Genomic DNA, 25,637 nt, shown 5'->3' with positions numbered 1-25,637 from the left:
GCACAGGCCCTAACCTGAAAACACACACACACACACACACACACACACACACACACACACACACACACACACACACACACACACACACACACACACACACACACACATTGAAACCCTTTTCAATGTTCGAACATTCAAATATTCTGTACATGTACATGCACACATTTACAAACATAGATATATACAGGACATACACACCACACACACACACACACACACACACACACACACACACACACACACACACACACACACACACACACACACACACACACACACACACACCATTTCAGTCATCTGTCCCTCTTGTCTGATACGACACCATGAGGAGTGTGTGTATGCTGTACAACCAACAATAATGACTGACAGCTATGAGCAGCAGGTATGTGCATTAGGTCAGTACAAAAAGTACAGACTGTAGCTCAGTTTAAGATGCTATTTTGTCACCTAGAAAAAAATGCCACAATGCAGAATAGTGCATTAACCTCTGTCAAGACTGAAAAAAAAAATATTTTAAATAATTCTTCATATATTTTCTATTATTTTATTTGTTTTGGCAAAGCTCTCTCTCTCTCTCTCTCTCTCTCTCTCTCTCTCTCTCTCTCTCTCTCTCTCTCTCTCTCTCTCTCTCTCTCTCTCCTGCTGTCAATCACAACAGACCCTAGTGGAAATGGAAAAAAAAGTGTGTGCTTTGCGTATATGTGTGTGTATGTGTGTTTTGTGTAGTACAGGTAAGTGGGTAAGAGCGAGAGTTTCCTGTCTGCTCTCAGCAATTACACTGCCAGTGACAGGTGCTGTCAGTGTGCGGATTAGCGGAGTGAGGCATGCTGGGAATGTAGTCTTAATAGGTAGTTGAGCATCAGATCAGCATCGTGCTTTTATCACTCTAAATCCTGCAGCATGCATCAGTCAGTGAAGAACAGACAGAAGACGCGCTGTGAACGCCGATAAACATGAGTGTGAGTAAAACATAAAACACAAGCTTTATAAACATGAGCCTTAGACTACATAGTGAAGAGCTTTCCATTGATAGATAGATAGATAGATAGATAGATAGATAGATAGATAGATAGATAGATAGATAGATAGATAGATAGATAGATAGATAGATAGATAGATAGATAGATAGATAGATAGACAATATAACAGACAGCATTTTCACTGGTTACTTTAGAGACCCACAGGAGGTCAGAGGTGCACTGTGGGTATTTTCTCCTTGACACACACTTGAACCGTGAGCCAGTGATCTGCTCTCTGATTGGTGGCTTTCCCTTCTGGCAGCCCTGCATGTAGGAGCAGGAGGTCGAGCGAGCTCTGTACCCATGGTTTCAGACGGGACTCGTCTCACATACACAATGAGCAAACATAACGATAACATTACATTACATTACAGCACACAGCACTCAGCAAGTACGGCACCATCCCGGAGAAGCGGCTCACTGTCACACACACACGGTTTATCAGCCTCATAACAGTATATAAACACATACAAGCTCACACAATTCGTCAGCTGTAGCATGGGAGAAAAATCCCTTTATGTTCAATGGCTTGAGGGCCTTTCTGTGGAAATTGCATCATTGTATGATTTTCTTTATGGTTATACCAAAACAATCATTAAAAAAATGTAACTCTAGTTCTGATGTTATTTATAACTTTTCCCAGTGGCAGAAATATGAAAGTAGACACTCAGAATTTGTAGTGTTTCATCAGTGTTTCCGTTTTTCACTGGAATAAGATAAACCATGATATCAAACCCATTCCTGCTCTGTGAGATGCTCCAAGTGTTTGTTCATAAGCAGCTAAATCTGAAGGTGTTTATTTCATCCACTAAATCATCAACAGAGGGAAAAAAAAACATCACTACAGACTCGCAACTGGTGATAAAATCATTTGTTTGTTTACTGTTTACGACTTGTCACTCGCCATGGAGTCATGTGGTGTAAAGAAAAAGCTTTTGAATTATTTGAATCTTTTGTTAATTCTTTCCGAATGGTCATTTGAATACAAAGTCACAGTGAACAATAATCTCTGTGTTCGGTGTTCTGTTTTGAATGTAAAAGAAACACACCCAATCCATTGGGGATTAATGAACAGATATGAACTAATATGTGTGTGTAACCTGAATTATTTCCAAGCACAACACAATACAAATGAACACAACAGCAGCACAAATATAATTGCTTTGTTTTTAGAGTTTAAATGTTGGCATTGCTTGAGCGCCGAGAAAAATGTTTGCCTTGACATCTGTGAGCTGAAGACCAAGAGAGAAAAACTGGTTGTTCTGTCTAGGTGGGAGGGACTTACTTACACTCTCTCCCGTCAATCACAGAGAAAGAAGCCAATCGTGGATGTCTGTGAGCGCATGTATGTGGAAAAGCGTTGATGGCTGTGATGCCGCATGAGCAACAGGTTGTAAAGAACATGTTAGCCTTCACACTGCACAGCTAGTAGCTGCCTGGTGGATGTGAATAGGTGAAAACCAATAAATAAATAAAGAGTTACACCTTTTGCATGAATCCTCAGTTCTGTCAGGACCACTTTGTCAAATTTAATGTAATTTATTAGATGATAGCATACAGTTAGTGTTGGCGGTATGGTTCTGTTCTGGGCAGGAATCCACGCGCCCATCCGTGCGCATGCGTGGACCGAGCGGGGAGAGCAGCAACTAGAAAATAGAATAGACCCCCCATAACAGAACCATTAATCATGCATAGAGTTTTTTTTGGCAGATAAATGAATGAATGGATGAATAAATAATTAAATAATTAGAGAGAGGGAGAGAGAGAAAATATGTGGAGATTTAAGACATAACTGGTACAATGAACACAGGTTCACAGCTTGGTGGAGTCAGGGTTGGAGGAGGGAGTTTAAGTCGCAGCAGCAGCGAAAGCGGCTAGAAAGCGGCTCGATGAATGGGAATTTAAATTTAAATGGAATTTTAATAGGATGTCGTAACCGGATTGGTGCGCGTCATGGACAGCTGATTACCAGCTGATGCACACTTGACGACGTGGTCTGCCAGAACTAATGCGATGCTTGATTTATCTGAAGCACTGATTACTTACTAACTGCTGAGGAACCACTAAACATAACAAAACACAGAACCTTAAACTAGGCCATGAATCACGTTCCATAAAACACTCGAACAGAAGAAACATCCAGCTTACAGAATAATGAAAGAAGAAACTTTAATTGTCAAATGAACCACAAATTCCCGAGTTTTACGTTGTGGAAATTTAGATTTGGAATTTCTGGTAAGAAAACATTGTGTATTAGGGACAAACTGAGGAACTATTAAAGGTTCTACATGCTAATGCTTTCAGCTGAATAGAGGAGATGGAGGGTCTGTTGGGGGTCAAGGGAAAGCTTGTGGGAAAGAGAAAGTTTTTTCCTGCATTCACATATCATCACATAGGCAACCTAAATATTACAAACTGCTATTTTAATGGATGTCATGAGTAGTGAGGTGGGACTGTTGCTATGGTAACAAAACAAGGTCTATCTCCGAGCCCCAAACGTCATCATTTCTTGGTCCAAGACCAGCAGCTGAGACCTGGCTCTATCACGGTGAAAGAGCTTGGAGTGATTCCACATCAGGCAGCAGCACTGGCACCTTGTTGGTGGAAAAGGATTAACATTGTCACAAACACACCCCTGCATGGTATGAGAATGTAAACACACTCACTCACTCACTCACTTACTTACTCACACACACGCACAGCCACACACGCACACACACACACGGCGCCACTGTGTCCCTGCAAGAGGATGAATGTAGATCCTGAGTCACTGAGTGACTATGATGTGCTTTGTTACTCCTTGTAAGCTTTTTCCTTTTTCTCTCTCACGCTTCACTCTTTCTTTGCAGAAAGACATACAGAATGAGAGAGAGAGAGAGAGAGAGAGAGAGAGAGAGAGAGAGAGAGAAACTGACAGACAGAGACACATGGAGTGAGAGAGACATTTAGCAAGAAAGAGAGACAGAGAGTACAGATGAGAGTGAGACAGGGCTGTAACACTAGAAGGGAAATTAGTGTGCCACAAATTGGGCATTGACGTCCCTTTTTCTTTAGACCCGCTGGAGCATTGAAGCAATCAGTTCAAGAACAAGTGTCTCACACACACACACACACACACACACACACACACACACACACACACACACACACACACACACACACACACACACACACACACACAATGAACTTAGAAACCATACACAACTTTCATGCAGAGTTACTCGAGTTACATGTAGCGCTCCACCAACTGACTCTTATATGCTCCATGCTCTTTATGATTCTCTTTACAGCACTTTATAACGCTAGTTCATTCCTCACTTTCTAACCTGATTTATTCTGTCCTACTCAGCAAAGCTGGCAGGGGTAAGAAGTGAAAAATGCACAGCTCTTACTCCACTTGGCTACACACTCCATGCTATCGTAGTTCTATAACAACACCGCATGCCAGGCTGGGGTGGATTTGCCAAGCGCTCAAATATATCGCTGTTTATCTGCCAACAAACTCGAAGCATATCGCTCCATGTTTCAACGAGAAACCTCCTCGGGCAAAATACATCCACCCTTTAGTTTTTTTGCTTCCAGAGAAAGATTACACTGTTCAATAAAACTATAGGCCTAATTAAGTATAATTAGGGCTTTTGATCGTTGACAGGCAAAGAAACAGCTGCAGTTTGTGGAAATAACTAAACCTATATTAATGCTGTAGCTACAGCAGTCAGAGTGGAGAAGCAATAAATCGAACATTACAAGGAATTTGACAATTTATGTCAAATATGAATTAATTTCAGACAAGGACTTATTACTCTCTTAACAAACCGCTAACATGTCTGCCTGCTAAACACAGAGGAATTTTGGCACAAAATTCAATCACATAGTTCATGACTTGTGGCTGCAGGGTGTCAACTGCTTTATAAACCGAGCATTCAAATTAAGATGCAATTTTTTACATTTTTAAAGGATGAAAAACTGAACACACACACACACACACACAGAGAGAGAGAGAGAGAGAGAGAGAGAGAGAGAGAGAGAGAGAGAGAGAGAGAGAGAGAGAGAGAGAGAAATCATCCAATAAACCAATAATTAATAACTTGATGGATATGCGTTGTCTGAATCTTTTTAGTTTGCATCGGTCTAGAAGCCTAGTGTAAGTACAATTTAATTTAACTGATTATTAAAATGATTACACATGCAGTGGCTCTTAATCTTAATTACTGGCTCTTGATCCACTCCTGCAGGTGATCAAATGGATGGAAGGTGGATTGAAAAAAGTCATGATTTCATCAATTTAATAAACTACATTTGTAAAACTAACTAACTAACTAACAAATACATATAAAGTTATTTGTCAAATGGTAATTTTTCCAGCATCTATATAATCCTGCATTAATGCAGTTACTATTTCAGACTGCAGTACCGACTCTTACCACCTGTAGCCGCCAAAGTGCTATAGCGATTTGCCGACTCCTCAACTCTCGGATTTATACAGTTACAAAAGTCTTCAAACACTACAGCAACGAATTCACTTATTCTGCCAATCTTTTTCCTGTAACTTACAACTGTAATGCCAGACCAATTATTTTTCTAATATATTACACCCTAAAGTTTGTTATCCCTCTTATTTTCTCCATAAATACTGTGTAAATTCTGCCATGCCACAGCAATCTTCCAGTCTTTTATTCATTCCAAAATAATATGCATTTTTTATTCAGGTATAGTGGAAAAAAAGTTTCTTTTAGTTCTGTTTCTCTGTTTATTTGAATTTTGCGACACATTCACGATATAAATGCCTGTGATGGAGCTGTTACTATAGACAGAATAATATAGTGAATTAAATGCATTAATAAAAACAGCGGTGCTCTTAAATTATTTCCTGACCAATTAGGATTGAGAAAGTGCTGTAGTATGTAACATATATGTATGTTTTTTAGATTAAGCCAATGTGTGTGTGTGTGTGTGTGTGTGTGTGTGTGTGTGTGTGTGTGTGTGTGTGTGTGTGTGTGTGTGTGTGTGTATTTCTTTTGGGCGCACCTCACTAATTAAAAAGTGTGTGTTGTCAGAGAGCAGATCGGCAGCGTGAAATCATCTAAGCTGTGTGTGTGTGTGTGTGTGTGTGTGTGTGTGTGTATCTGTGTGGGGAAAAAATAAAGTAATGGAGTGACAGAAAGAACCAGAGTGCAATAAAAAAAGAACGTATTCATGAATATAGACTGTTATTGTGGCTTTATAACAAGCCCCTGGTCGTCGCTCTGTGATATCGATCCTGAAGTCCTCAGACAGAAAGAGACAGACAAACACTAAGAGACAGACAGACAACAGCAGACAGACACCGTTGGAAAAGAAAGAAAGATCCAGAGAGAGAGAGAGAGAGAGACTGAGAGACTGTAATCAGCCTGAGCTTGGATGCTTGTTCTCTTTGTTGCCTCAGCTAGCCGAATGCTAAGCCTATTTTCTGCTTAGCGCTGACGCTATTACAGAAATGTTATTGGGACTCACCCCATGCTGCTGCTCTCTACCCCTGACTGCTAAAGCAGTTAGATACACACACACGCACACACATACACACACACACACCACTAATTAATGTGTGAGGCCCACATTTGAATCCCATACTATACTCATGATTATTATTAACCCTATCAGACAAATTGTATAAAGATTGGTTTTAAAGTCTTTGCTTCTTTTCTATGGAGTCAATCCTTCACCGGAGGAGACATTCATCAACATATGTGACTTGTACTGTGACAAATCTCCGTCTGTTACCCCAGAATATTACCCAGTGAGCTCCAACTGACCAAGTGATCCGTCATCGGCTTTGGACAGACATAAAATATGTCCATTTATTTTCACTGGCTTATATTCAATGATACAAAGCACCATTATCGGTCCATATAAACGTAACGTTTTGTTCAGATCCTGTGCCCTAGCCTTAAGTTCCTCTTCTTGGCTGACAGTAGTAGAATCCGGTCCTCGTCAGGGTTTGAAGTGATCTGAAATGCTTTTTTGCTCACCTCCTCTGTAAAGAGTGGTTAATTCAGTTCCTGTCATGGTTCTTATCATTCTCCTCTTAAGATGTTTCTGCCTCCAGAAAGTTTTTGTTTGTTGTTGCGGGAAAACGTGACCCCATTTGAAAATGTCCATTGTATGGAACCCAGTGACCAGTTCGGCCATCTTTTCTGGGTCAGGAAGCGCATTTAATAAATTCGCTTCACAAGCAGCCGCAGTATGTAATGTTTACAGTCCCCTGCTGTATGAAAAATGCAGCTCCATTAAATCCATTGTGTTGCCCAAGCTACAAATGTCCTGTACAGTCTTTAAAAATGACAAACATCAACTGTAGCCATCTTTGTATTCACTTTGATATTATTTTGATGTCAGACCCGCTGGTGTATGCAAACCCAGCCACAGAAATCTCTACAGAGAGATGGCGTGAGTTTCCTGGGGCAGGTGGGTGCTGGCGGGAAGCGGCCTGGTGCTCCCCAGGTCCACGGGTTGCGTCCCATTACCACCTGGCCTTCCTCAACGTGTGAGCAAGCGTACCTTCTCAAGCCCTCGACCCTCAGAAGATATCCAGACGCTTCTGATCGCCCACTGGCTGACTTCCACAAATGGGAATTTGGGATTTTCTTTTGTTTTGGCAGAAGGGCGCAGGAGTGGGTGCTTGGCCACTGAAGCATGACCGCAAGTGTCCAAGTGTAATTTTAAGTCAGAAGGACAAGCTATTGTGTTCAAACCTTGGTTCAAAGATGCAGAGAACTTTGACTGGTCAGGGAGGTCGGGAATGAAATCAAACTGATAATGACACGTTCTGTACTTTTGAAAAATTCTGAAGCGGACGAGGTGCGGGAACCCGTCACACACTGACTCAAGCTACACACTTCACACACTACACCCACACTAGGGAAGATCACAAAGATAGCAACAGTTCCAGTCCAGTCGCCCTGAAAGTGGCGCTGCGGTGAGCCCAAATTGAAAGGGTGGGACTGGAGCCACGGAGCATGAAAGAGGATAAAGAACGAAGGGAGCGAGGGAGAGAAAGCATGAAAGAGCGACGGGACCAGGGGCTGGTGACGCCCTGAAAGGACCCCATCCTGCCCACTTAAGGAAGATGAGAGACGAAGGAGAGAGCAGGGGGGCTAAGAAAAAAGAACAGAGAGCAACATATTATGAACACTCCGTCGACCACTTTAAAGTTGACAAAAGCAGGGAGCAAAAGAAGAGCATGGGGGGAGGGAGAGGTGAAGAGATAGAGGGATAGAGAAAAGCAGGAGAGGAGCAGGGGGAGGACACTGACGTTTCACCCACCCATTTAATTAGCCACTGAGGATAAATTGACTGGATCTGTGTGTGTGTGTGTGAGTGTGTCTGTGTGTGTGTGTGTGTGTGTGTGTGTGTGTGTGTGTGTGTGTGTGTGTGTGTGTGTGTGTGTGTGTGTGTGTGTGTGTGTGTGTTTCATAGTCCCCCAGTGTTGAAGCATTTTCCTGTTTATAATTCTTAAATTGTTCTTAATCAGAGTGAAATTAGATTAACACCATAATTAAATCTAAACATGATTAAGGTGCCGAGCCTGTGGGTTGAGCACCGGCTTCTAAATAAAACATCCTGTTTCTAATTAACGATAAAAGCAGATCGATAGCTTTATCTAGATCGAGATTCGATTCGATCTGGATGCATCTGTCAGACTGTAGCCTTCTAACTGGTGAGGACTCCCTAAACTAAGGTAAGCGATATGAGTGCAGAAATGCAAACGAACCAAAACACATCTTGTATCTACTTGAAGAATGAACAGATCCGGTCAGCTCACGATACCTACAGCACAGTGAAAAGGAGTTTATCTCAAAAGATCTCAGATAAGCCCCAAACTGTGCATCTTTAAATCCTGACATACAACAGACAATAAGGCAAAAGTTTATCCTTGCTCTCTACGGCCTACACATTTGTAGATCCTTTAAACAATTTTGATATCTAATGTGCCATTTAGTGGGAAGTATGTGCACCCCTGACATCACACCTCATCCCACCATACTGTATGTGGTCCTTCAGTTCTCAAACTGTGCCCACAATGTTCAGAAGCACACAGTTTTCTAGGATGTCTCTGTAAGCTGTAGCTTGACATTGTCTATTCACTAATGCATGACAATGCTCCTGTGCACAAAGCCCCAGAGCTCCATGAAGACATGGGGTGGAGGATAAGAGCACAGAGCCTGCACACATTTGGGATGAACATTAAGTTGCCTTTGTAAATCAAATGCGCTAAATAAAGTGGCCTTGTCTAGCCTTAAAGATTGCTGTTGTATCTTGAGGCATAAACCTTTAAATATAGACTACAATTTTAGTCTGACTACATTTGAAATGATATATAATAGACAAGAATAATAAAATAATATGAATCCAACTTGGTGACTCTGTGCTGAACTAGAACTGTAATATCCTGATATACCAGGAGTGTGTGTGTGTGTGTTTAATGTTTGTTGTGTGTGTTGTGTATGTGAGTGGCTCGGCTCTCTGCAGACCTCAGGCTTTGTTTATGCTTGGCCACCATTAATCCTGCACTTTTCTCCTGTTGCCTGGACCTGCCAATCAAAGCCCTGACAGCACCACCCAAAGGCTTCTGGGAGATCAGCTTTCACTCTTGCAGAGGCACGCATGGCAAACAGAGAACTCAACACACACTTTATATATATTTATACAAGTGCCCACGCTCAAAAGACATCGGGTAAAGCACGCAACACCGTAAAGTCCACGTGTGAACTGATATGCTTTCAAAGCTTCATAAAATAAAGTGCTAAGCGTCTTCAAACTTACAGCCGAGGAGGAATATATACCTTAGAGACAACAAAAAAACTGGAGGTTGTAAAGGATCTTCTTGACTACTACAGTATCAGGTTGGTTTACATAGAAATTACAGAAACATGGAACAGGAGAATTCCGGTCTGCGGTTTACGATGACCCTTAGTCTCTGGATGAAGTCTAGTAAAAATCTAGACAAATGTGTAGTGGCTAATGTCTGCCACGCTTAGTGAACTTGTTGCAAGATTTGGTGACTTAATTTCGAAAAGAGTCTAGCTACAAATTACTAGACAATCCCAGTGACTTTCTGACCAGAAGCTACTGACTGTCCTGCACATGATACAGCTCTCCAAACATACTTCCCTACTGCTGATTAAACAGGATGAGAAAGTACTTAATTCACCACCAGTGTGTAAAGTCAGAGAGCATCTACTGATTAAGATCGTTCCCAACAATTATTATTATTATTATTATTATTATTATTATTATTATTATTATTAAGTCACTGAATATGCACAGGGGGCATAGGGGTCCAAAGACATGCATGGTAGGTTGATTGGCATCTCTGGAAAATTGTCCGTAGTGTGTGAGTGTGAGTGAATGAGAGTGTGTTTGTGCCCTGCGATGGGTTGGCACTCCATCCAGGGTGTATCCTGCCTCGATGCCCGATGACACTTGAGGCACAGGCTCCCCGTTACCCGAGAAGTTCGGATAAGCGGTAGAAAATGAATGAATGAATGAATGAATGAATGAATGAATGAATGAATGAATGAATGAATCAACGAATATGCACATTAATGTATGACATTAACTGCTGAGTGGAAATCCTCTGAACCCCGATCCTCTGATCAACAATCCATAGTTTGTTGATCAGAGGAGACTGTTGATCAGAGGAACATGGTTCAAGTGCCAACCTGCCAGTATTGGGCCGTTGAGCAAGGCATTTAACCCTCCTCACTATCATGGCTGGCCCTGTGCTCTGACATTAAGCTCCAAAGTTGAATATGTAAAGAAAGAATTTCCCTGTGCTGTAATGTATATGTGACAAACAAATGCTTCTGCTTCTGCTTCTTCATCTAACAGAGCAATACTGAAGAGTCATAATCATTAATCACATTTGGGGCAAATGGGGACATTGTATATTACATTTTATATCATAAAGTGTGTAGCATGAAAAAAACTGTACCTTTCACTCATTTCTAGATCCTGATTAGCATTATTTACCTTGAGATGTTGTACATGAGCATGAAATATTTATTTACCGCAACTGGAGTAAATCAATAATGTTTTTATGCCGAATGACATTCATTCATTATTCAAATCTCATATCTGAAGCTGAGGCCATGGGGCAGCACGGCAGGTTTGAGTCCCTGTCATGACACAGCTGTCCCATTACACAACCCTGGCTTGGACAAGGTGTACTGTAGGCTAAACCAGTGTGTGGCCAAAAGAAAGGGCATGGCCAGACATATGTACCGTGTATCATATACATGTTACCTAATAACACCAAAAATACCGGTGTTTTATAGCAGGAGTCTTATAAAAAAAAGTCTGAAAATTTTTAAAGCGGATTTGAAATATTTAGTTATTAAAATCTGACCAATATTTTATGTCATCATAAATGGCTCCAATAACACAGAACAAGATGGGATCAGATCTGACCCCACCTCCTGGATTTTTAGTTCTGCAGTGAGAGGTTCTTGACACTGAAACCATCAGAATCTGAATGTCTTCTTACAGGTAAGACTGAGGTAGCATGGTGTGCAAATATCCCTAACTTTAACATCCGTAAAAACTGATTGTGGACTACAGGAACATATTGAAGAGCCACAAAAACTATCTTCATTTATGGGACTGAGCTAGAGGATGTCTCCTGCTTTGGCATTCTGGATGTTCACAGCAGTTCTTTGCTCAACCTTCCTGGAAACTAAACATCTCCTATCTCTTCATAAATGCACAACAGCCCTGTAGTTTCTCAGGATGCTGAAGAAAGCGCAGCATGCTCCTCAGATCACAGTGAACTTCTATCGCTATACCACTGAAAGCATCCTTATAAATAGCATGGTACAACACTTCAACACTACAGCACTGAAAACTGCCCACTAGAACCCAACATTATCAAAAGCATTGCTCAGTGAGAACAAGGGATATTATCAAGGACACCTCCAATCCCAACCATGGACTTTTGCACAACTCTAATATGCTAAACACTAAAAAGCCTCAAGAACTCATCCGCATTAAACACCAAACTATACTGTGTTATACGTGCACTTGCCGAACAAGTGATGTTTCAACAATTAAGGCTCTGACTTACTGGTCAGATGGTTGGTGGTTCAAGCCCAAGAACCGCCAGAGGTTTTCATTTATTTCATTTATCTTAATTGCCATTTGCATTACCACTCTCTGTAATCGTACTCTGATGACAACAATAGTTTAACCTAACCCATCCTAACCTTTCCTAATCTTATGTAAGACTATACCATGCTGAGTTTGCGATACTTGCGACCCTGTTCATATTTCCACAAAGTGGCCTGTCTGATATAGCGTAACCTGTAATTTTAAACATGGCAGTCCGGGTCGTATAACAATATTAAGCCAAAGCCGTCGCTATCAGTGTTACCACTGGACAGCAGGAGAGAGATATGTCTACCCACTTAGAGATCGCTGGAATAAATGAGTTAGTACAGAGGTCACCTTAATGTATTAAATAAAAAATCGTCACTGCTTTATTGGGTATAATGTAAAATAAAATATTGTTGTGTTATGGCTCATATAATTACTTTATTAACCTGAGATTAGGTCAGTTTGTATTGAGCTGTAGAGTGTCACATGTTTAAATCCTAAAAATGTTTTTAAAGATATAATTCTATGGAAAAAAAATCAATTGCACCCAAAGGTACTGGAAATGTGTATTCTACTGAAGTGTACTTGCTGAGGAAACATCAAATATACATCATTTGAAGCCTTAGAACTTAGAAAAAAAGGATAAACATGAGGGTCTGTTTGAGGGTAACATAAATGATGAGATACAGTGAAAGAGTATTTGTGTTTGGTGCCTAAGATCTGAGAGTGTAGACAGGTCTTTGCTTTCAATATTCAAATTCTAATATTTTAATCTGGTTCATGTTAAACCATCCGAGCATGGCACTGTGTGTGTGTGTGTGTGTGTGTGTGTGTGTGTGTGTGTGTGTGTGTGTGTGTGTGTGTGTGTGTGTGTGTGTGTGTGTGTGTGTGTGAAACCGGTTTTTCCGTGTCACACTGCAGTGGAGCTGAGGATCAGGTAGAGTAGCAATCAGAGTAGAGGCATGCTTTTTTTTTTTATTTCTCAGGCTGAATTATTTGCACACACACACACACACACACACACACACACACACACACACACACACACACACACACACACACACACACACACACACACGTCGATTCTGATTATGCATATTTTTGTTGATACACTGAAGTACCTTACACTGCCTGCATTACTGAGCTGATGGGAAGAAAGAAAGAAAGAAAGAAAGAAAGAAAGAAAGAAAGAAAGAAAGAAAGAAAGAAAGAAAGAAAGAAAGAAGATAAACTGAATGAAGATTGCAAATCTACATTGATTCTGTGGCTTATACAGTCATAAAAATTGTATGCAAGGCTGATTGGTGATTAGTGATTAATGATTAGTAGTTAGTGATTAGTGATGTAATTAATGTGATTCGTTTGATCATTGTTTTCTTTGCAGACTACTATTCTTAACAAAACCTCGCCTCTGTACATTAACCACATTCACGTCACATTTATTCCTTACATTTCACAAACACTCACAAAATATCTGCTACATTTAAGTCCACACAGTTGACACTGTGATGTGTCAAAAACTATATGACGTGCTGTGACTGAGTAAGATCTGTGGTCCTGATCACTACACCAATTACAGAAAAATGAGAAGAGAGGAGAGAAAAAGAGGAGATAGGAGAGAAGAAGAGAAGAGTCCATTATGAGGCACAAAAAATAACGTGTGTCAGAAAAAATAGACTCTTTACACTTATTATTCCAGTGTCTAGTTATTTAAAATAAATCATTATTATTTATACTTAGTTCTATATTAGTAATTTGGTGCCTCAAAGACTTAATAAGTCATTATCATTAATTTATTTTTAAAAATCTTTTTTTTTTCTTTAAAATTTAAACATAAAAATACAAAAGGTTTTCGATCTACTAGGACTTCCGGGCTGCACACACATGGTGTAGAAGAAAAAAGGTGGACTCCAAAACATTATGGGGATTTTTTTTTTTTCATTATCATTATAAATAGATTTAGTCCGTGTTTCTATGTGTACAGTTTAATACTTATGTATCTACATTTCTTTTTCAAAGAAAGAAAGAAAGAAAGAAAGAAAGAAAGAAAGAAAGAAAGATGAAGTTTATAATTGTGTCTAACAGCTACAACACAATTAAATCAAGTCTGTTCCTTTTAGTAAATAGATGCTCGATAAAGGTAATTATTTTATGAAGACAAGAGACAAAAAAGTGACTTTAAAGAAAAAGAAACAACCAAAAACAAACGTAAACACACTTTCACACTTACAAAAACACTTCTAATATTTAAGATAAACCGTCTGAAGAAAATTTGCTTGGAAACCAAAACAATTTATTTTCCTTTGCGCTAATAAATCTGTCTGAGTGAGTGTCGGCATTCATTGTGTTTATAAACGTGATCGTCTTCCTGCAAGCAAGAAAGCTGCTTGTACATCATGTCCCTGAACTCAGTTTTGATGGCAATGTTAAACAAATAAAGTGTATCATGTCGGTGGAGCAGTAATGAGCTGGTGAAACAGGTGTTTGGTGGTAAATCAGTGAACTGAGCGCTTTAAGCCTCATAGAAGATTAGCGGCGCTGTTTGGAGCAGATTTACTGCAAATCCCGAGCTGTTTGTTAACCACACACACACACACACACACACACACACACACACACACTGGCAACTGGCATGTTTATCCAGCTGCCCCACGTCTAGGGGGGCGACAAACAAACACGGCAAGTTGCTAATTAAAATCGGGATTTGTTCTTATTTCGGATGGATAAATAAATTCATGCGCAGTGTTTGTTGGTCAGGGAAAGGAAACGTGTGGATTTGTGTTTTGATGCGATTTAATGGCCATCCAATTCGTGAGTACAACTTCTGTCAGGAACTTCTGTCCAGACAGCACCCAAACAGCATACGTTAAACTACACACGTCATTTTAAGACACGTGATCACACGTTATCGTATTCACCTGGTGACACGTGCTTACGTAACCCCCAGGTGTGTGCTATCTCAGGTCATTCAAACATGGTGAAATCCACGTTTATGCCATGCCACGTTTCTCCACCACGCGTTATCATATGTGATCCACATGGTGTCACGTGTAAAGTTGCGTTTCAGTATATTTCTATGCCCTGAAATTGCACGTGACACTATAGAGATAACCCCAAACAACAAGTATCACACTAAATAGCAAAGTACTATAACATATATGAACTACAGTCCCTGGTAGCATAGAATATCATTATGTATGTGTGTCTCGAATCAAATAAACTATTGCATAAATTTTATTTCTATTAAGAGCTAAATTAATTAGAACATCCATGTAGAGAATAGGTTTGTTATATTGCTAGTTTTGTGTCCTCTAGGGTATGCTAACGGACCTTTAAAATAATTTATGGTACTTAAATGAACCTTAATTAGGGTTATAATTAAGAATCAATCTTTACAAATTTCAGTTCAGAATAAAGAACAAATTTTCTTTTTAAATTTTCTAAAAAGCCTCTGTTTACATCCTGTTCACAACATTCGTTAGAAACATTACTACATTTCTTATCATGTTTTTTAGTTGCTAAATTGTTTGACAACATTTAAGTTGAATGAATTTGGACCAAAGATCAGTAATTAAAAAAGCAGGTGAAAAATGTCTTCACATAAAACAAACTAATAAAATAATAATAATAATAATAATAATAATAATAATAATAATAATAATAATAATAAAAGCTACAATTTGAATGCTAATTAAAAATTATGTCCTGTTTCAATGCTTCACTACGCCAAAACATTTTTATAGATTTAAATGTGTTTTTCTAGTAATTTAAATTGTTTGGCTCATGTTTATAAAACAACCTGCTGCGCAGGTTCGTTGGTTGATTGATTGCTTGATTGATTGATTGATTTGATTGATTTTTTTACAGTTGACTTTTTTTTTTATTGTTTTCCAGAGGGAAAAACCAAAGAGCCCTGGATGCAAGATTAATTGTTTTTATAGATTGAGACCTTTGTTAAAAGTAGCGGTGTCGCTATATTTTTGAGCCAAAAGAAAACATTTTTGTCTTTTGATATAACTTGTAGTTTTACTGTTGTTCCACTGAACTGTAGTTGAGCTGTGGTGGAGAAAATGGAGAATATTTAAAGCTGCGCAAATTAAACTCTACGCGTTTAAAGCGACAGAGATAAAACCCAATGTAACCAAAGGTCTGTTGTGCAACTGTCCATCTGAGACATCACGTCGTGTCATGTCATACTGAGAAAACCATTAGGCAATACTTCAAGAAGAGAAGTATACGTAAAGGGTGAAAACTACAAGTAAAGCTGTAGCTAACTGCAAAGTCTAACTTTTAGACAAGGTGATGTGGTGAATATGTCGTTTTTTACTGATTAAAATCAGTTCTAATATTAATTTAATGATTAATCATACAGTGCTCTTTCTGAAGTGTTGTATAGTGCATTGATGGAGTTCGGACACTGCATAGGGAGTTGTTTTATTATTTTATTTTAAGTTTGAAAATAAAATAAAAAAAAGGTCATCATTGGTGTGTTAACCAGTATATTTTTCAGTTTAATTCAAACTTCGCTGAATTGTATTTAAGCTTTCTAACAGCTTCCCTAAATGTCAGAGTAGGGTTTGTAGTGTTCAGCACAAATTATTATTATTAATTATTAGTTTTATTATTTATTAGTATTACTGTACTCCTTCACTCCACACTTCATCTGTTCATCATTTGACTCATCGTTTTGTTTTTGTTTTTTGTTTGTTTTTTGTGAACCAACTTTGTTCGTATTTGCTGGAATTTACTTGTCCTCAGTGTAAACACACGTGAAAGAACGAATGGTGGATCAGGAGCCGATTCGATTTGATTCATTTACAAGTTTTTGATTCTTTTCTCTTGATTCGATTCTTTTTTTCGGGAGTGCGCGCGGGAGTCACTTCTGCACGCGACTGAAACATTGTAGTATGGAATTTAATATATAGGTCTATTTATTGTTAGTGTTTCCTTTTTAAGGCGACTACCATTTATTTAACTCTTTGTCATTTAGTTTTAAACCAATGCTTCGGTGTGAACTAATAACTGCAGTACAATGATTGACGGGGACTATTTTTTCTTTAACATGCTTGTACTTTTTTTTTTTAAATCAGGTTTTGCATTTTATAGAAGTTAGTAAACATATTTGAGTTTTCTCATCCGATGATATCTCCGATGATATTTTTTGCATGATTTTCATTTTCATTACTGACTGTATTCTGTTCATATAAATTCATTAGTTTTTCTTCAGTCTTGGTGGTCGTTCTTGAGGTGGGAATAAAAAAAACATTAATTTTGATTTAAAACATATTTTATTTAATGAACATAATGCAAAAAAGTATCAGCTCATTTTTTTAACATTTCACAGGCAACAGGTTTGGTTCACATTTTTGTTTACTCTGTTGCAGGACAATCATATTGTATAATTGTAGTTTATATGTATTGCCTTCATAGACACACAAGAAGTCCAAGTGCAGCGAGTTGCAGTGGATTGAGGAAGGCAAGGAGATGTAGAGGGCTTTGTGGATCTCTTAGTCTTTTAAATACCAAATTATGGCCAAACCATGTTATGTTTCAGGAGGAGATAGTATTTTTCCCTTCACAAATTAGCAAAAGCTAGAGAGAGAAAAGTCTTCAGAGGATCCTCTTGTTTAAGGCGGTGTGGGCAAAGAGACAGCAGAGCTGATAGCCAAAGACCTTTGGCATGGGATTAATCCTGCAACACCAGTACAGAGTGGTCTAGAGTATCTCCTCTTTTAGAAGGTTTCCACCTTGAAATCCATTCCCAAATGGCTCTTTAAATGTCTTTAGAGCACAATCAGGAATTGTTTTGTTCTATGGTGTGGTGGCTTTCTAAACGAAACTAAAATGCTAAAACAAACAAACAAAACAAAAAAACAGCTTCTCCTCACAGGACCTGAAAGCGCCAAGCCGCCTGGTCTTTGTAGTCCAAACAGTCTGCACTGAAGTTTAGTTTCCATGGTGAAGCAGCTTGGTCTTTGTAGTCTTTGTAATCCACACAGTCTGAGGAGGTGAAGGGCAGCGCAGCACCACCATAACTCTGGTGTGTGTGTGCATGCGGGTGATGGTGAGGGTGGTGGTGCCCGTTGCTCTGTCCAAGGTGGTGGGGGTGATGAGGGTGCGTGTGGTGTCCAGACACCCCGGTGCCTGTCATGGAGCTGAGCTGAGGGTGATGTGGGTGGTGGCTGTGCATGGGTGCCAAGTAGGAGCTACAGTCCATGCTTCCAAAATATGAACTGGACGCAGTGCTGGGGTAACTCTGGGCATAACCAGGTGTCTGGTTGTAAGACATTGGGTACGAGGCTACTCCAGCTGGCCCTCCGCTTCCTGAAACACCACGCTGCATACAGGATGCACTGCTAGGAGGTGCAGGATCTGGGACTGTGGGGGGAGCCGGAAGAGGTGATATCGGGGCAGGGCTCCAGATAGAAGACACAGGCGTGGCCCCAGAGGCGGAGCTACTGCTCATGCCCAGTCCACCAAGGTTCGAATTTGAAGAGGATGAGGAGGAAGATGATGAGGATGAGCTGGTGCTGGACACAGCAGGAGGACTAAACTGGCCGCTGCTCTCAGAACCAGGACTCTCACGCAATGGGGAGGCTTTTTTCTTCGCAGGCCGGACTTTAGCACTGCTGCCACTGTTACTACTGCTGCTGCTCTGCTGCTGCTGCCTGCACTTAGCTCTCCGGTTCTTAAACCACACCTGGCCAAGGAGAGAAATGAATATCAGTTCATTCAATTCAATTCAAGGTTATTTGCATAGCACTTTTTACAATTGACATTGTCTCAAAGCAGGTTTACAGATCATAATCATAGAACAAAATGTTAATATAAAGATTAATAGAATACAAAATTCAAGATTAATATTAGATATATTTAAAGTTGGGCAACAAATACAGGTGTACAGTGTATTTCATTTTTATGTAAGATTACATTTTCTAATACTGAGACTTATTTTCTCTTAATTATATGGAAAATAGTAAAATGGGATCCATACAATAGGGAAGATAGCTGAGGTTATCAATCACAAATGGTAACTCATCCAGAAACTGTAATTAAATGGAGATTATCTATCTATTTACATAGTCCTGTCAGTAAAAGTTATTATTTAAATGTTAAAATTACAAGGCATATTGACTAAATCAGATGCATTGGTATGATGGGCACACACAGAACTTCAGTGTTCAAGGTGATTGAAGTTATTCAATTCAACAATCACAAGTGTTTATTATCAAAAAGGGACAAATAACTTGCTTGAACAAAATAACTCAAGTTTAAACTAATTTAAGGGCTTGTCAGGTGACTGTAACTCTTCTCTGTCTGTGGATCATTGTTCTTTATAAGGCTTTTGTACGAGTACAGTCATGTCGGGCTGTAGATCTCAGATATCACAACAAAATCATATTGTGTCACGTGAAAGCCTGAGCTTGCTGCATAATGTTTCAGCTCTAGATATATTTGTGGTTTTTGCATGGACAGTTCAGAAGGAAATGTTTTTCTCGTCTAATATTTAAATCTCTTGATTTCCATCACATCCGTGTCTTTTTTTTTTTTTTTTTTTTTTTTGGCGGTGAAAGTAAAGTTTGACACGCATTTCATTGAGTTCTCCTGCAGATCCAGGTGAAATTGTGCACGTCTTAATTTCATGTGAACACACAGATACGGACACACACCTGTACTCTGGACTCCGGCAGGTTGATCTTCAGAGCCACTTCCTCGCGCATGAAGATGTCGGGGTAACGCGTTTTGGCGAACAGAGACTCCAGGATGTCGAGCTGCGTGCGCGTAAACGTGGTCCTCTCCCTCCTCTGCTTCCTGGGATTGGCTTTAAAAACGTAAAAGAGCAGAAGAATTATAACGCTTTCGTCTAATGGTTAAAGTCTCGCGTGGGATGAAAGTTTAAATAAATCAATGAAATAATGAGCATTCAATGAGACGCAGACGTGCAATCACTATTGAAACTAATCTGAACTTTTCTCCTATGATCAATTCTTCTTTCTATTTATTAGTTTTTTTTTCTTTTGTTTTTTTTTTTGTGGGGGGGGAGGGGTCAATTTTGAGCTTTTGTGTCCTTTGTATTCCAGGATTTTAGAAAATCCTTAAACGTTAAACAGCGCTATGCCTGTAAGAGTTCGCTAATCATTTATTTATGTCATTATACGTGCTGACGATAAACGGATTGAAAAGCCTGGTCTGTATGTTTATTATTTTCATTGTATATATATATATATATATATATATATATATATATATATTTGTGCAATTACAATTCGTGTCTTACTAAATACTTTCTTTCTTACAGATTCTCTCTTCTGGAGTAAACCCTGGTCTGAGCTTTTCACAACCAATAATAGTCTATAAAGTCCACACTTCACACATATAGTGTGAATTCCATTCCATGTAATTCTGCATGAGTTTAGTCTGGACTTCTGTGCCTTAAAATTATATTTCAATTATTTTGCAAGGAACTTAAGAAGGTCAAAAGTTAACCTGTATGTTATTTATTTATTTATCTATTTGTTTATTTGTTTGTTTGTTTGTTTGTTTGTTTGTTTGTTTGTTTTCTGGTGTGAACTTAACACCACACCCAGTCACTCTTGAACTCTTGGATTTAAAAGTGTAGAATAAGTCAAACTGCATACCAAAGATCCGCGTTAATAATGAATTCGGTTCAGGAGGTTGTGTGTGAAGGCTATGGAGCAGAATACACATATTATGTCACAATAGCTGTTTTATGTGCCTTAAAGTCAAAACGAGCTTAAATGTTCTAACAACCATAAAGTAAAAATAACATCTTTTTGGATTGTTTAACTGGCGGAAAACAAGTTTATGTTGAAAAAAATGACGACTTAATTTAAATAAAAACTAATTACAGATACTAGTGTAACAAACTACGAACCAGTTATTTTATATTTAAATAAACAATAAAACATAAATATCAACATGCCATGTTCAGTTAAACATATTTGTCAACACATGTATCATTTAAACATATTATCTATTAATTTATGTATGTATTCTTTTGGTAATAATACTGTTTTAATGTACAAATGAAACTGTAAAATTTTAGAGGTTCTTGACAAAAAAAAACTTTTTATTTTGTAACACGATTCTGTTTGCAATTTCGCCAGTAATACTCGAGAAGTCCCTCAAAAGATCTTACAGAATATTCTCGTTTCATTTTTCGCGTTTTAATTATTCATTTGTTTTACTGTTGTTAATACAGTGTTTTCCTGCGTATGGTAATGTGCGCGTACCTGGATACCCAACGGATGGGTGCAGGAGCTCCATGGGCGCGCCCCCGAGCCCCAGGCCGTTCACGCCGTACGGGGCCTGTTTGAGGTATGACATCATTCTAGCAGCTCGCGTGGGGTAACGGCGGAGTCCGCGCCGAAAAGTCGGAGTCTCCCCGCAGAGCTCACACACACCTGAGGAAAAGGGCGGAGAGGATGAGCTGCAAAAATACTTCATCAATTAATCAGCAGATGAGGTCATGTTTAAATATGCCGTGAACACGGGGTCCTGAGTAAATTATGCCAAATAGAAATATTCACGCCAATAATAATGATGTTAATTATGATGATGATGATGATGATAATAATAACAATAAAAACAACAACAACAATAATAATAATAACAACAACAATAACAATTATCATTGTTATTGTTGTTATTATTATTATTATTATTATTATTATTATTATTATTATTATTATTGTGACCAGGTTAAGTCATACAATAAAAATGCAAGCTCCCTGGTTGTTTTATTGAATAACTCTTTTTGAATTTCATACAAAATTTTACGCAAATTAATAAAACATTACTTATTATTCAAACATAATTTAAATGTTAATTAAAATAAACTAATAAATCCGATTTTGAGTGTGGGGCATATTTTGCAGATGTATAGGTTGATTTCGATAAAAGTAAAAAAAAAAGAGTCACAAATCCAGATGATCTTGATCAACAGATGAAGGTTAATAAACCACAAGCTAGCTCGATACTCAACATCAAAGCCGCTTTTTCACTAGATTAAGATATTTTCTTAATTTATTTAGTGTAGTTACTATTGGCAACATTTTCTGAAATGTATGAAGTTTTCAATTTGAGTTTCAGGACAACGTGCAGGTCAAAAAATACAATCTCCATCATTATGCTAACGACTTACTGCAGTATTAAAAAAGTAAGGAAAAAAAGTAAGGAAATAAATCCCAGTTTGTCCTTTAGGTTAGGATCAATCAGAAATATAAACAGCGTCTTAATCACCTCATTTCACACTTCACTAATCAAGAGGACTTCAAACACTAATTAGTCGTTCCCACTTTCTGCACCTCTTAAAGCACAACTCTCAAACTTTGATCATTTTGTCACTGTCATGGCCGAAACTGTTTTTTTTTTTTTGTGTGTGTGTGTGTGTGTGTGTGTGTGTGTGTGTGTGTGTGTGTATAGAAATAAATATAGACACCTCCTCTAGATATAGAAAAATTCGACCAGTGACACTTTACTGTAATAAGCAATGAATCAGATCACAAATGCATTTATTTTATTTACAAATAGATAATAAATCTTGTATTTAAAAGACAACATTCTTTTGACAAATTTCTCATGGAAATTTTAGAAATATTTGTATCTTTTTATTTTATGTAATATGGTTTTTATTTTTTACTTAGCATTTAGTGTGCAAAATTAGCGTCATAGATAAAACTAGAAACTTTTCATGTAAATATCTGAAATATATTATTTTCTAAATAAATACAGAAGCACACGAGTGTCTCGTCAGTGAATAAGTTAAACTACATCTAAAATTTCTCAAAATGATTATTATTCAAATTGTTCGACTTGAGGGGGGTATAAAGCAAAAATGTTCTCACGTACACTTTCATTTTATATAAATATGCTGCTTTGTTAAATGACTTGGGAGGACCTGAACTCGTTACACAGGTTTTGTTATGGCGGAGTTAGTACAAATGTTTTAAAGACAAAAGTTTGGTTAAATGACGTGGTGCGCTTTTCACATTGGTATGGATCAGCCCCATTAAGAGCACGCAGATAAAGAATACACTGCGAGACGAGCTGTAACCAAATGTAAATCAGCAGCAACTGTGCAAATTATCCGTCTTAGCCATTTAGATTAGACTCAGAGGGGACTCCATTTAGAGCGAGAAACCTTATCGACTCTGTAAACGAGTTAACCCCCAAAACCCAAACTTACCTAGCTGCATCACGCATGCGTTCCGTCTTGCATAAACAATGACACATTTGCACAATTAATTTGCAAAAAAACGCAAATTTGCAAAACCAAGCGTATTCACACACCATTTGAAAATACGTTGTATATCGCATAATGGTTTTCTGACGCAAACGAACAGAATAATTAGCTGAAATTTAGACCCATTTTAATTATAACCCTTATGACATGTTATCATCAGATTTCGAACGAACCATTTCGTCCTGTAGAGACGAGAAACTCATGCGTAATTTCGATTGACGTCAGCAAAATGTCTCTTACCTGGTGAACCTCTCGCGTATCCACTTTCTGTAAAGAATATCCACGAGGCTGGCTATGTTCAACGGTACAGAATGTTTGTTTAAGGATAAATTAGAGAAAATAATAATACAATATAAGCTCAAACACCAACATACTCCTTGGCTGTAAAAAAAAAAGATCAAATGCCCCAATCTGCTCTCACATCCGCGCGCCGCGCTATAGATGACTGCCAATGTTGTCGAATTGAGATTGATCACTTTTTTGGTGCGTTGTCCCGTCTATGAGTAAAAGCATACCTGCGGGACCGCCTGCCTCAGCCAATCAGAGCGCACGCGGTTCTTTACGATCGAGCGAGCTGGCCAATCACGAGTGAGAGAGGCATTGTTTCATTGTGACGTAACGGTGACCTGCCGCGCGAATCGAAAATCAAGCTCAACAACACGCATACACTTTTAAAACGATAAAATTATTTAAACTCATTAAACGGACGATTTGTTGTAATACACCAACAACGCGAATTAACCACACACAAAATATTCACGGTTTAAAAAACTGATATATTACAGAATCGGATGATTAGTACAGAGAATCTGAAGTGGAAAAAACTTCCACCTTTAAATAAAAGAGTGTATTATGGGCCTACAGCATGTAATAATTCTACACTTTGCAAAAAAATATTACATTGAAAAAAAAAATCAAATTTTCGCTTTTTCAAACCAAACAAACCAAGACACAAAATACAAAAAAAAAATGAGACGAATTGCCTCAAAAGTGTCGTAATGTCTCTGCCTAGAGTATAAAGGTTCTAAAAAAATAAAACAAAAACAAATCATTCAAACTTAAAAAGACAATTTAAATTTAAAATACAGTTTCAACTCATTTTTGTTACGTTGTTTATTTTTTTTTCACTCATACCGAGTGCCGTTTCTATTAATTATTTTTAGGGGAAATAAAATAAATTAAAACAAAACAAAAACAAGGAAGCGCACTTCAGACCTACGTTTTATTTAACCACGTGCTTTATTTAAATTTGTTTCATTTTGGCTGTTAATCACGTGTCTATCATACAAGTGTTTGTACTGCGATTTAACAGTACAAACACTTTTACAGCGCCAATACCCAACCTGACTGACTTTAGGTGGTACTGGATTTTAGTTAAAAGTACATTTTAAAGCATATTCATATTAGACAACAATTCTACTAGTATGTTTAGAGAATAGAACACATGTCACTTATAAATTCTGTATGATGGACATGCTACTAAAGGCAAAAATTCCAAGACACACACACACACACACACACACACACACACACACACACACACACACACACACACACACACACACACACACACACACACACACATGAACACAAGTTCATATAATGAAAAAAATTTTGATTTAAGGAGTGTGGAATCGATATGTCCGTGTATAAAGATATCTGAGCAGCATTAAGCTATTGTATCTTGTGTGTGTGTGTGTGTGTGTGTGTGTGTGTGTGTGTGTGTGTGTGTGTGTGTGTGTGTGTGTGTGTGTGTGTGTGTGTGTGTAATCCCGGAGTTTCCTCAGCCCTTAAAGCCGCTAAAGCCCCGGCCTGGGATTGGCCTCCTCAAGAACCCTTTTACTTCTGCTTGTAAAATTGTCTGCACTTATTAAAACGACGATGCATAAAATCCCCCAGCTAAATCCCCGAGTTTATCGGAAAGCATGAGGATAGGTTTATCTTTAAACACCCTCCTCTTCCTCTCGGAGGCTGTCAGCCAGTTGAACACCTGCGGAGACGCGCTGAGGAACAAATCCATTACCGCAGCCGAGTTGTAGACTTTTTACGCGGAACAGCTCAAACATTACAGCCACAACAGACTGGAAAGAGTTTTCACAGACTTCTGGAACAATACGGGAAACAATCTAATAAAACAAGTCGCAGCTGTAAAAGAAAGACAAATTTTCCACATCAGCTGTGCTTTTGACACAGGTAAGATGCTGTTCAAACTGTGCCGTGTT

At 38.5% G+C, this 25,637-nt stretch overlaps 1 protein-coding gene across 1 annotated transcript; it reads right to left on the bottom strand.

Moving 5' to 3' along the window:
* Window positions 1-17,476: 17,476 nt before the first annotated feature.
* On the bottom strand, window positions 17,477-24,071 carry otx2a (orthodenticle homeobox 2a). Its single transcript, XM_027179066.2, has 4 exons — window positions 23,656-24,071; window positions 21,404-21,574; window positions 19,820-19,971; window positions 17,477-18,849 (listed from the first exon to the last, which is right to left on the bottom strand). The coding sequence occupies exons 2-4, from the start codon at window positions 21,498-21,500 to the stop codon at window positions 18,034-18,036; spliced, it is 1,065 nt and encodes a 354-aa protein (XP_027034867.1). The 5' UTR covers window positions 21,501-21,574; window positions 23,656-24,071; the 3' UTR covers window positions 17,477-18,033.
* Window positions 24,072-25,637: the final 1,566 nt, after the last annotated feature.

Source organism: Tachysurus fulvidraco, chromosome 18, assembly GCF_022655615.1.
Source record: "Tachysurus fulvidraco isolate hzauxx_2018 chromosome 18, HZAU_PFXX_2.0, whole genome shotgun sequence".
NCBI classification, from domain to species: Eukaryota; Metazoa; Chordata; class Actinopteri; order Siluriformes; family Bagridae; genus Tachysurus; species Tachysurus fulvidraco.
This window is presented reverse-complemented; position numbering and strand designations above follow the sequence as displayed.